Source organism: Phalacrocorax carbo, chromosome 16 (assembly GCF_963921805.1).
Source record: "Phalacrocorax carbo chromosome 16, bPhaCar2.1, whole genome shotgun sequence".
NCBI lineage: Eukaryota > Metazoa > Chordata > Aves > Suliformes > Phalacrocoracidae > Phalacrocorax > Phalacrocorax carbo.
The window spans coordinates 11,787,770-11,799,795 of record NC_087528.1 but is presented as its reverse complement, the minus strand read 5'-3'; the positions used below and the strand labels follow the sequence as shown (position 1 = coordinate 11,799,795).

The following is a 12,026-nucleotide window of genomic DNA, read 5'->3' as shown; positions in this document are numbered from 1 at the left end:
ACAGGAATAAAACTCCTTAGCGCTGGGCGTATTAAAGAGCAGGCCTTGGTTTATTCGGCGCTGGGTGCACGGGGGATCTCTCCAGCCAGCGTGCACTCCTACTGGAGTTCATTTTTGACATTTATACATGACAGTTAACACATCATGCCTATCTAATACATAATCATTGACCTGACTGAGCATCCTGTTCTTCCATTGGTCTGCATCCTCTCCGCTTAAATTTAAAGCTACAGTGATTTTAATTCACTGCACATACTCAAACAGAGTGTTTGTGTGTGGGTCAGTCCTTTTGTCCCTCAATTGAGTCAGCAGTCGCTACCTCCCCCCACCAGGATTACCTTTCCCCAGCTCACTGGTTTCACTGTTTCATGGTTGTGGCATCCCTCGATCGTCCTGGCAGGAGAATGTTTCTTTCTGTTATTGGTCTTTGAAGTTTCTCAGCTCCTGAACCTTGAATTCCTTTCACAAGTTGCTCACTGAATCGTTTGTGTGTTTGGTTTGGATTAATAATGGCTCAAGCTGCAAGTTTAACCCTTGAGTTACAACGATGACACATGGATTAGAGTTGCCTGAGGTGGCTTTGCCCGATGTGAGTTTTGCGACACGAAGCTGCAAGGATTTCACACTTAGCCACGGGATGGCACTTTCTCACAAGAAATCTGGCCTAAGTGCAGCTGCAGCCAGAGGCCTTTCAGCCAGCCTGGGCGTGCTGCGGGCAGCACTGGCGCTGTCAGGATGTGAGGCACCCACAAGCAGAGATAAAGCCAGACAGAGCGGTGGCGAGATAGTTTCGATAGAGTTTTGTTTAACCAGGTGCCGTTAGGGTTGTACTTGTCATCCACAAAGCATAGCTCATATTAGCTGATGCGATGGTACCATACCGACGTCACAGCGTTCCGTCTGTATAGCTCAACAGGCGTTTCTGAACAAAACGTGCTTTGGTTATAGCCAGAAGTGTTGGTATTTTGGCAGAGGAATGGTGCCTGGTGCTTCACACGGCGACCAGAAAAGGAGTAAGAGAGTATTAGAAAGAGGCAAGAGCGAAGATATAAAAAGTAAATTTTTTTAATGTAGCATTGTATTTGTCATAGAATTTATCAGTAATAGCTTTGGGTTTCCTGTGAAACAGTATGCTGACTTAAGTGAGCATTGCAAGTTACTCGTTAACTAGGTAAACTAAATAGATTTGTTAATACTGTCTTTAAATGGATGTGAAAACAAAACCGTGTGCAGGCAGCATTGAAGTGAAAGGATGTTCTACTTGCTCATGGCTGGATGACGCACCATGAGATTAGATCGTGTATATCAGACCTAAGATAGCAGTGAGTCTAATAATTCTACATCTGCCCTTTCTAAATGAAAAAAAAATAATATTAAAGATATATGAGAAAGACCGCTAAACAGCCAGGTCCCTACATGATGAACATTAAGCCTTCTGACTTGCTGCATAATACGCTTATTTCTATGGTGCCTCCCTGCTGTGGTTTATCAGGTGTTACAGAGAAACGAAGTGTTAATTTGAATCCAGCACAGTTTTTGAGGAAGTCATGAGAGGGAGGGCTGGGTCACTCTCGGCACTCGCAGGTACCGGAGCTCTGCATTAGCGAGCGGGGATATTAACCCCAGAGCACGGGTGAATCTGAGCCCCGGGTTACAGTCTGCATGTCTGGGGACCTTCCCTGTAGCCGCAGCTCCACGCCTTGGTTTTCCTCCTGGATGGCTCCAGCTGTGGGTTCTAGGGCCCAGGCTGCATTTTGAGGACAGCATACCCAAAAGCCTGATGATTCGCTGCCCCCCACAGCAGGTACCAGTGGGTGGTGGGTGGAAATGCCCAGAGGGATGAAGGGGCTTCGTCCAACACCAATGTCTGAACAAGGTGAAAGCAGCAGAGACCTGCTCCCAGCTTGGAGAGCATCCTGTCCCCGGTACGGGGCAGCACCTCGGGGTCATCTGGGAGGAAGTGCTGCGTGTGAAAATGCTGTATTGATCACAAAATCATCAAGCATAAAGAACTATTATTGTTTTCTTTTTTGTTTTGTCCTCAAAGCAAATGTTTGGCCATATGCTTTAAAAAAAAAAAAAGGAAAAAAACCAAACAGGTGACTGTTCCCTGCAGAGGTATCTCAGTAGAATTTTTGGTTGACCTTTTTTTGGTTTGTTTTACTTTTTGATAATTTAACGCAAAGGTTATGCAGTGGCACTGCGTATCTTCAGAGTTCCCAAGAAATTTGTGTTTCTCCACCAATAACAACATATTAACAGCGCAGCAGCAACACTGATGGTAATATCTGTAACATCTCTTATGCCGCACCGTGAGCAGGTTTTGGATTTTTGCAGAGAAACCACAGGGAAGATCGTCCAACGAGAATGCATCGCTGGTACCAGCACTTCATATGTTCCACACTGTTGCTTTAGATGATATTTTTAACTAACAACCAGGGACTGTTGCCGTTAACATGTGCTAGTGCCGACAGCAAGCTTGCACGGGCTCCCCTTCCTTGCTCTCCCCTCTCCCACCGGTGTGTGGGAGACGTGAAGCAGATGAGGTCGCAAAACAGCTCCAAGTACTCCTGGGTCAGCCCAGTCAGAGGCTTTTTTGTCCTTAAAAAGCTCTGAATTTCTGCATCTTTGCTTTGATGTATGACTTGCTATAGAGATCATAGTCCTACAGGTCTGAAATATCTTTTAAGGTGTGTGATACACCAAAGGATGAGCCAGTCCCAAAAATAACTAAACTAAACACTTAGTCCTTCAAGAACACAGCAGCTGCTTGATCCACCCGGTAAGCGGTTACAGCTGGAACTGGCTATGGTGAGAGCGACCCAGAATGGGAGATACCTTTTTTGCTTCAAATAGGATCAAGATCCTTCAAAAGGTAGCAAGTAATAAAACACTGTTGTGGCGCACTGCAAGGCAATCTCTTTGTTGCGCTTGCCAAGAGAGGGGAGAACTGGACGGAATAACCCTATAGTTAACTTTGTCGTCTTCCTTTATAAACAAAGTGGGAGTTCACTCATTCCTTCCCTAACGCCCGTTTTCTGCCTCAATTGTTTGTGTACGCAGCCCGTTGGGCAGCGTGTTTCAGAGGAGCTGCGTGCAGACGGTTTCCCTGGAGCGTGAGCGAGCTTGCAGCTGCTGACAGCGCCTTGGGTTTCGCTCCTCGCGTCCGCGCCCGCCCGCCGCTGCGATGAGCGCGTTACGATCAGGGCGCCGCCAACTTGCGCTTTTTTCCCTGCACGCTTCGTGCCTTTCCGTAGACTCTGAGAATTGAAACGTAAAGCTTTCCCTTTGTTTTCAGTGTAGCTGCTCAGTCTTTTGTACGTTCTAAAGACACTGATCTGAGTGTTATTCCAGTTTGAGAATTTTCTATCACGTTTTCTAGACATCCAGGTGTTTGGTGGGGTTTTTTTTTTTTGACTTGTGACTGGAGCAGAGATGTTTTATTACTGAGCCGCTCAGGACAAGGCGCTGCGAAGGGCGACCACCTCACTGCGAGAGCCGTCAGGCCCTGGCACAGGCTGCCCAGGGAGGTGGGGGAGTCACCGTCCCTGGGGGTGTTAAAAAACCGTGTAACATGGCACTTCAGGGCATGGTTTCGGAGGCCGGGGGGGGGTTGGGTTGGGGGTTGGACTTGATCTCAGATGGATTTTCCAACTTCAGTGCTTCTATGAGCTCTTGCCGGTGCATACGGGCAGCTCTTGCCGGAGGTACCAGCTAGCGTCGGTCGACACAGACGCCCACCAGCCCCGCGTGAATGAAGAGGGTGGCTAAAACCCCCAAAGCTGGCTTTGTACCGCCGCGTGCCCCTCAGCGCGTGCTTTCCAGGTACGTTACAGACCAGCAGAAGCCACTTTTCCCCTTAAAGCTCTCCCTCCGACCGACTCCACCTGACACCGAGCCCGGCTCTCACGCGTTGGCGCCCCACGGCGCTGGCGCGGCTGACAGGGGAGCGCCCCGGGGACGAGCCCCCCTCCGGGGGTACCTGAGGGCCGAGGAAGGGACCGACCCCCGCCCCCGCTCCCCTCAGCCCGCCCCGCTCCCCTCGGCCGCCCCCCTCGGCCGCCCCCGCCGCCAACGGCTGCAACGGTCGCCGCGCCTCGCACCGCCCCCTGACATCATCGGGGTGGGGTCGGGGGGGGGGGAAGCGCGCGGCCACGTCTCTCGCCCTGCCCCGCCCGGCGCGCACGCGCAGTTGGGAGGGAGGCGGGGTGTAGGCGGGGCCGCGCGGCGCGCGCCGGGATTGGCTCCGCGGAGGTGACGTGTCGCGGCAGGCGGAAGTGAGGGACGCCGGCCATGTTACGGCAGGTGAGGGGGCTCCGGCGGGGCGGGCCTGGGGGCAGCGCGGGGGCCCGGCCCGGGGGAGAGGGGGGACCCAGGCGGACACGGACACGAGTCACCCGGCCGGGGCCGGGGCCGGGGCCGGGGCCGGGACGCGGGGTGTGCCGTACCGCGGCCCCCAGCCGTGCCGGCGCAGCGGCGCGGGGCTGCGCTGGGCTCGGGGCGCGGGGCCGCGGGGCTCGGGCAGGCCTGGCGCTGTTGGTGTGGCGGTTGGGCAGGGCCCGAGCAGGGGGTGCCCCGTCTGTGCAACGGCCTTCTCGCCCCGTCGCCAGTACGTTCACTACAATGCAGGAGGGTGCGAGCCTGCTGTCCAGCATAGGGATAGCTTCAGCACAAAGCAATAAGTTCTCTGAGAGGATCTCGGAGGACCCTGGGCTAGGCTGCGGAGCTGAGTTAGCTTGAGATAAGCTGACCGTATCGCTCTCTGCAGCTGCCTGAAAGGAGGCTGCAGGGAGGTGGGGGTTGGTCTCTTCTCCCAAGTAACAAGCGATAGAATGAGAAAAAAAGGCCTCAAGCTGCATCAGGGGAAGTTTAGGTTGGGTATTAGGGAAAATGTCTTCACTGACAGAGTGGTTGGGCCCTGGCACAGGCTGCCCAGGGAGGTGGAGGAGTCTCTGTCCCTTGGGGGGTTCAAAAACTTGTAGACATGGCACTTCAGGGCATGGTTTAGGAGGCCTGGGGGTGTTGGGTTGGCGGTTGGACTTGATCATCTTAGAGGACTTTTCCAACCTGATTTATTATATGATTCTAAGTGCCTGGGTGCAGAAATAAGCCTTGGGCTCATACTGTGGGTTTATGTAGGTTTCACAAAGCACAAATCAAAACATGTAATAGAACAGAATCCAATTACTGCATTGTTTTATTTTCAGTGTGACTAAATCTTGACATCCTTCCCAAATTTGTTTTGATCTTAGGGTGCTGTCATAGTATCCTGGGTAATCAAAACCATCCCTGCTCGAAGTTGAGAACAGATTCTTTTTTCTCAAACAACTCTGCATCTGTTCCCCACTTTAGGACAGCAATGATGACATTGAGGACGTGTCTCTCTTTGATGCAGATGATGATGTATCGAGGAGATCAAAAAAGTCAAAAATAAGGTCAGTGGCTGTAGAGACAGTTTCTAGATGGAAGCCTGAGGAAGGAAGGGCTGCTGTATTTCTTCAAAATATGTAACAGCAAATACCTTTTCTATTTGGTGGGACGTGAGGCAGGATAACTTCGGGATAACTGAGAGTGCCAGTTCCGGAAAGCTAGCTGAAACCGGCAGATCTGTGCCTTCATGCCTCTGGGTGCCCTCACATTTAACATTTGTTTGTCTTTCTATGTGTAAGGGATCTATGCTGACACAGTGACTCTGTAACGGGAGGTTCTCACCGTGTTGAGTGTTGGTTCCGAGCTAGTCCATTACCTCTTCCCCAGCCTTTGCTCTCGAGTGCGTTTGGTGCTGCCCTGCTGTCTGCCACGTCCTGGTGCAGGTGGTCCAGCTGCCTCCTTCTGCCCAAACTCCTGCCGCAGAGCAGCGTCCGCACACAGGTGCTGTGGTGGCCCTGGCTCTGTACTGCATGTTTCTGACCTGGAAACTGCAGAAATCAGAAAGAAGGGCAAGTCTGCGGTGTTGAGAAACATGATCTTCCCTTCAGAGGTATTTCCTCTGTCAGAACCTTTTTAAATTTACCCCATAAAAAGTGCCTTACACTGAACGCTAGGTAAAACTCCCTGTCCCCTTCCACTCTAAATTCTGTCTGCACAGGGGATATCACTGCACGCAGGACGTGTCTTCCTTATGATGGGCTTCTAGTCAGTTTATTTCCCGTACTTTCGGCAGTTGTTGCGCACTGGGTTTGTGTTACGATGCTGATCTTTATCCTGTGAGCTGGCGGGAGATCGCCTTGGCAATGTCATTTCTCTGCAATTGCTTCAGTCTTGTCTGAAAGAGCTGTGACTGTACTGTACTTCATTCCAGGCACCCAGTGGCATCATTTTTCCACTTATTCTTCCGAGTCAGTGCGATAGTTGTCTATCTGCTCTGTGAGCTCTTAACTAGCAGCTTTATTGCCTGCATGGTGACAATTATCCTCCTCTTGTCGTGTGACTTTTGGGCTGTAAAGGTAAGTTCCTCTTACGCTTTTTGTTATTTTTGTCTTACCATGTAAGAACAATTGAAGAGTGTGATATTCATGTCACAGAAAAAGTAACAACTTTATGCTTTTTCAACAAAATGATACCCAAGATACCCTCAAGTACTGTGATATATTGCAAGGTGCTAATGAAATAATAACTCTTAAGTCTCTGTGTACCTGGCTTCTTTTTGAAAATCGAATGGAGAACATACATTAGACTTTCTGTTAAGATATCAGAGGCTTTGTTATCAGATCACTTTCGAATCACCAGAAATATGCCTCACTTTACATTATTATGGTAATTTGTTATTTTATTGGTCATATCAGAAGATAGATTGTTGGGGACATAAGAGCCATGTAATCTTGTTTTCTTAAACGTGAGGCAAATGAGCACCACTGAAAACAACAACCCAAACAGCTGAACTTTGGCAAATGGTTTCTTTCATTGCTTTTCTTCTATTTCAGAATGTCACAGGGCGACTGATGGTTGGCCTTCGCTGGTGGAACCAGGTGGATGATGATGGCAGGAGTCACTGGGTATTTGAAGCCAGGAAGGTAAATTTCTTTTTTTTTTTTTTCCCCTTGCTTTTTTTCTTCTAATTGTTCCTGTTTTATGAAACCCCTCTTCATTGGCAGTTGTGCTTGTGATGGTAGATTGCAAAATGTAGACATTTACTTCCAGCCACAGATCTGTAACCATGGGCCTGTTTCATGCAGGCTGCAGAATGAGCTTTCACATTGTTGAATGATGTAAAAATTCTCATGATGTATTGGCCTGGCTTAATGTCGGTAACCTAAAAGTTCCACATAAAATGCAGTAAAGGTTCCCACGTCACGTCAGTAACCTACAAGTTTTCTGGTATGAACTTGGAGCAGCTGATGTAGCTTTTATCTCCTGTAGAAAACTATTGGAAGTAGGAAGAATCACATAGCATTCGCCATGGCTATTGCTTTGTGTTCCTGGTGGCTCCTGCTGCCTCTCCAGTACCCATCTGTCACCTCTCAACATGCCACGTATTTACCCTTTTGGTCCCTATCTCTTATCTCTGCTTGTGTGGAGCTAACGGTGTGCAGACCTGGAGTGAGGTGGAGATTGTTTCCTAGATCATGTGGGAGGCCTGCGGTGGTGTAAGGACTTGAACCTAAACCTTTCTCCAGCTGAGTTTGTGCACTCACTACAGGCCTATTCTTTCTCAAAACCGTGCTAGTTTAGAAAAGCTAGAACATGCTGGGGAAGGGGCAAGGGTAGCCGAACTGCTGGCGATACTGTAAATTTACCCATAAATTGTTCACCCAGTCTAGAATTTTTAACTGTTACAGGAAGAAGTGAGTGCTTGCCTGGGATCTTCTGCTCTGTAAAGACTTCATAAAATCAGCAGTGTGGTGTGAATCTGTGTGTGTACAGAAAAAAATTACCCTACTTTGATGCCTAAAAGTATCAATATTTAGTTCTGCCAGTGCTAGGATTAGTGAAATTCTGCTTGTCTGTGCAGTGATTTAGAGGCGGAAAACATTACCTCTTTGGTTTTACCTCTTTGGTTGTTTCTAAGCTTTGTAACTGAACCATGCAGTAAATGGCATGTTTCCCAAACTTAACCTTTTAGCCCCAAACGTTCCAATAGGATTTGATGCTGCTGCCTCCAGTGTTTCCGATAGAAGATTGACAAAAGGGTCCCTTAAATGGAAACATCTTCTGTGGCAGAAAGATCTTTGTTGTAGAAATTGATCTTGAAAGCACCTAGTACTTTTGTGTGGAGGCAAAAACCAGGGAGACTGTAGACTCTGGACTGTTTTTAATGACAAAGCGATCTATACAATGAGCAGCCTGTTAATCTCCATTTCCTTTCTGTTTCCAGGTATCAGCACAAGGAAGTAAAACCTCATCAGAAGCAGAGTCCCGAATTTTCTGGTTAGGTCTAATTACCTGTCCGATGATCTGGGTGATATTTGCTTTCAGCGCTCTCTTTTCTTTCAAAGTGAAATGGCTGGTGAGTCGACTCCCTCAGCTCAGGAACAGATCCTGCGTGCTACACGTGAGGTGGTGTAAATGAGTGACTTTATTTTCCTGTGTCTTAGGCAGTGGTTGTGATGGGAGTGGTGCTTCAGGGAGCCAACCTTTATGGTTATATCAGGTGTAAAGTTGGCAGCAGAAAGAACTTGACGAGCATGGCGACCAACTATCTTGGAAAGCAGTTCTTGCGGCAGGTAAGACCAGGGTTTTGGAAACCCTCTGGTTTTATTTCTTCTGTCCCTAAACTCCCTTCCTGCCTAGGCATGAAAGGAAAGGTTGAAACAGTTGTTACTTAGAGTTCCGCAGTGGGACCCTTCACACCTTACTTCCTTGTGAATTTGAGCCCCCTTAGTTAAGTCACAGAGTAACTTGCTAATTGTTGGCATCAAGTTCCATTTGCAGCATGTCATGAGCTCGTCTTATTTGCTGGTGCTGTGGACAAGTGCTGTAGAAGTTCCTGGAATATAGCTGGTATATTGGAAATAAGGAACGCAAAGTGGTCACAGAGCAAAATAACTTTTGATAAACTCTGCTGCTCTTGGATAACGCATTGCTAAATTACTCGTTTTGTTGCACTGCTTTGTCTTCAAGTTGCAGTAGCCATAAAACCACGCGTCTGGAGGGATGTTGCACTGGTCTTTGTGCTTCAGTGCACAGCTGCGGCCGAAAGGGCTGCCCGCTGCCTTCTATATTTTTTTCTTACTTCCAACCAGCTCTTCTCAACAGGCCCTTTTCTGCCCCAGCGCTGGGTTTTCTTCCTTCCGTAGGTGCCTGCAGCATAGAGGCACAACCACCCCCTGTTCCACTTCCAGGCTGTCGTCTAACTTCTGCTTTTACCAAAGGGTTTTCTGACTGTGGCTGGCTGTATTATGCAGGTGATGCTGGGGGCAGGTGGTTTGGCTGCCACAGGTTCACAAACGTTTGGCTGGAATTATTGTCATTGGTGTGATCAGAAGCTCAAACATTGGCAAACCTTTCCTGGCAATCTGTGCTGGGAGTGTCCTCTTCTGCAGCTCGATTTGCTTCTGAATGCTTTTACCACTGCAGTGGTTAAACCAAAGGCCCCAGACCAGTCTCAGTCTCTGGCAGAAATCAATGTCTTGCCCCAGAACCATGGCAGTGAGTCTCACAGTTCTCCTGTACTCCTTTTCTTCTGTTTTTCTTTCTTGCCTTCTGCAGACTGTGGCTAAAGAGGACCAAACTGCATCGTGAGGATGGGGGAAACCTCAAGCCAGACCGGATTCACAGTAGTGAACAACAGAGAATGTTGCCCTGACCATGAGATCTGGGAGCTGCGTACATGAGGTGTGAACTAAAAGAAGTAAATAAATTGTGCAAGACTTCAGGTTAACACTCCTAGCAACTTATATTTGATTTTCCACTGGCAGTTTGTATTTAAGTCCTTTCTTTAGTTTGATTAATTAGAATTAATTTGCCTAAACTTTAAATTAAAAAATATCCTAGGTGGCTCTCATACAGGTATAGAACTACTGGATGAATTAAGAGAAAATTGCTGGACGTACTTCTTCAGGAAACCCATGCACAAGCTGAGCCCTCTGTTACCCAGGAGCTCCCCCAGTTCCTCTGGCAGTGGGTGCCTCAGGTAGTTTCAGTTGTGGACGTTGCTGCGTTTTGTTCTTGGAGGTCGTTGCTGCTTGTTACGAAGTTTAGATAGCGCTGATTTGGCTCCGCATCTCTCATTCTGGGATTTGAATGGCACTGAGGTGGTTGCAGTGACAGACATCTAAAGGAAATGTTGCTGTTGGCTTAGTGGGAAGATGATTGAAGTCTCGTGGAAACTGCAGAAAGTGACTTCTGAGGAGCTCCGGTCTTTTATTTATCTGAAGTGTTCTTGGAGGTGTCAGGAACATCTTAAATGCCTGGATTTATGGGAAGTCTCTCCTCCATCTGTAGGCCTGCATCGGTCCGGAGAGCGTAGCTAGAGTAAAACCAGTTTTCGAGGAGGGTGGGAGGCACGGTTTCAGAGGCGGTGAATGGGAGAGCAGCTGGTGTCTGACTGATGCTGTTGAAGCGATGCCACCTGCCGTCGTGTCGGCGCTGCAGCGCGCGTTCGGTGCCGCGGGTCTGTCTCGCTGGCCGGGAGCGTGTAGGGTGATGTGGTCTGCAGTTTCCTCACCAGCCCCTGGGCATGGGGTCGCAGGGAACGGGACCGATGGGTCTACCTTTTTTGAATCCCTGCGGTGTGCTGTCCTTAAGCCGTGCTCCCCCGGGAGTCAGTGGGCTGGAAAAAGCCTTCCGTAGGATCGCGAAATGCTGGCTTGCAGGGTTCATTTAGATGGCAGAAAGTGGTGTGTTTTGTGTGAAAAGCTGTGTGAAAGGGGTCAGTTCCTTCTTGTCATGTAATTCTGTTCAAGGCAGATTGTGCTTTCCCAGCGGCGGATATTGTAAACTTCAGATGAGGTGCTTTAATTTAAAGAATGTGGTTTCTTTTTGAATAATGGGTATTGTAAATTGTGGGATTGCATTAACATGATTCCTCTCCCTGTACTGTAGCAATACTTGGGAGCTGTACATTTGTTTAACTCTTTGGATTGATACCTTCCTTTTGTAAATATGTATTTATAAAATCTTGAAATTAAAATAATGCTTTGTTTAACCAGACCAGATAGCCCTTCTGTGATTTGTGGCTGAGCTCTCTTTATATGCTGTGTTCTTGTAATGTAGTTTTAACAGGGGTTACTTGTCAAGTTAGACGGTGCTGTTGGGCGAGCTCTGGCACAGTTCCTTTCACCCAGGGGTCTCAGACAGCTTTCCGTGCACACACACTTTCTTTGTAGGTGTGCTGGAGTAGTTATCACACGGAGCTGAAGTAATTGTCACTCTGTAAGGCTCAGAAGGAGCGGCTGCTTCTGAGGGGGCTTGGGGGGCCCCTCTGCCCAGGTCACTGGCTCGCTCCTGGCTGGTGGCAGCCTGCTGCCGTAAATGCTTGTGCCACCACGTAGCGGGAGCTTCTAGTCCCTCCTTATGTGGAAGGAATGATATATTTCTAAAGAATGAATGTAAACAGGCAAAATGAAGTCAGTTGTTGAAGTAAAGGCGCTTCGGCAGCCACGCGGGGACACGCAGCCGCGGTGGCTGGCCCGTACGGCGCGATGGAAGGGAAATCCTTTCTGCTCCAGGCCAACAAGCCCCCAGTTCACAGGGACAGCACTGACCCCGGCACAGCTCCAGCCACGAGGTACTTGTTTGAAAATGTGTTGAAAGTTTTGGACCTAATGTTTATTCTCCTGCTGCCAAAGCTTCCCCCAAACTGCTGGAAAATAGAGAGTGCTTTTCTGGAAGTTGCAGTTTATTTAATCGACGACAGAGGCATTTATTACTACATGCCTTTAAATATAGCCCCCTTTGGCTTATTTTTAGCCTTTTGGCGAACGTTCAGTCTTCTGGCTTCTTGAAGCTGGCATTTTATTGCGTTTTTCCACAGCATGGATCGGAACCAAATTTCTTATCGCTGCTCCAGTTGTGTGTGAGTCTCGTTTGAGTTTTACTCGCTGGGGTTTCCTGTGAAGCAGGAAGTGGGAGGCGCCACAGAATGG

General features: G+C 48.6%; 1 protein-coding gene across 1 annotated transcript; it reads left to right on the top strand.

The window, feature by feature from the left end:
- The first annotated feature begins 4,187 nt into the window (after window positions 1-4,187).
- Window positions 4,188-11,091, top strand: TVP23C (trans-golgi network vesicle protein 23 homolog C). The gene is made up of 7 exons (XM_064467270.1): window positions 4,188-4,305; window positions 5,353-5,435; window positions 6,302-6,446; window positions 6,924-7,013; window positions 8,315-8,446; window positions 8,535-8,663; window positions 9,649-11,091. The coding sequence occupies exons 1-7, from the start codon at window positions 4,294-4,296 to the stop codon at window positions 9,679-9,681; spliced, it is 624 nt and encodes a 207-aa protein (XP_064323340.1). The 5' UTR covers window positions 4,188-4,293; the 3' UTR covers window positions 9,682-11,091.
- The last annotated feature ends 935 nt before the right edge of the window (window positions 11,092-12,026 follow it).

Coding starts and splice junctions, on each gene's coding strand:
- TVP23C (XM_064467270.1), top strand. Junction 8,447..8,534: donor CTTTCAAAGTGAAATGGCTG/GTGAGTCGACTC, acceptor CCTGTGTCTTAG/GCAGTGGTTGTGATGGGAGT. Junction 8,664..9,648: donor GAAAGCAGTTCTTGCGGCAG/GTAAGACCAGGG, acceptor TGCCTTCTGCAG/ACTGTGGCTAAAGAGGACCA.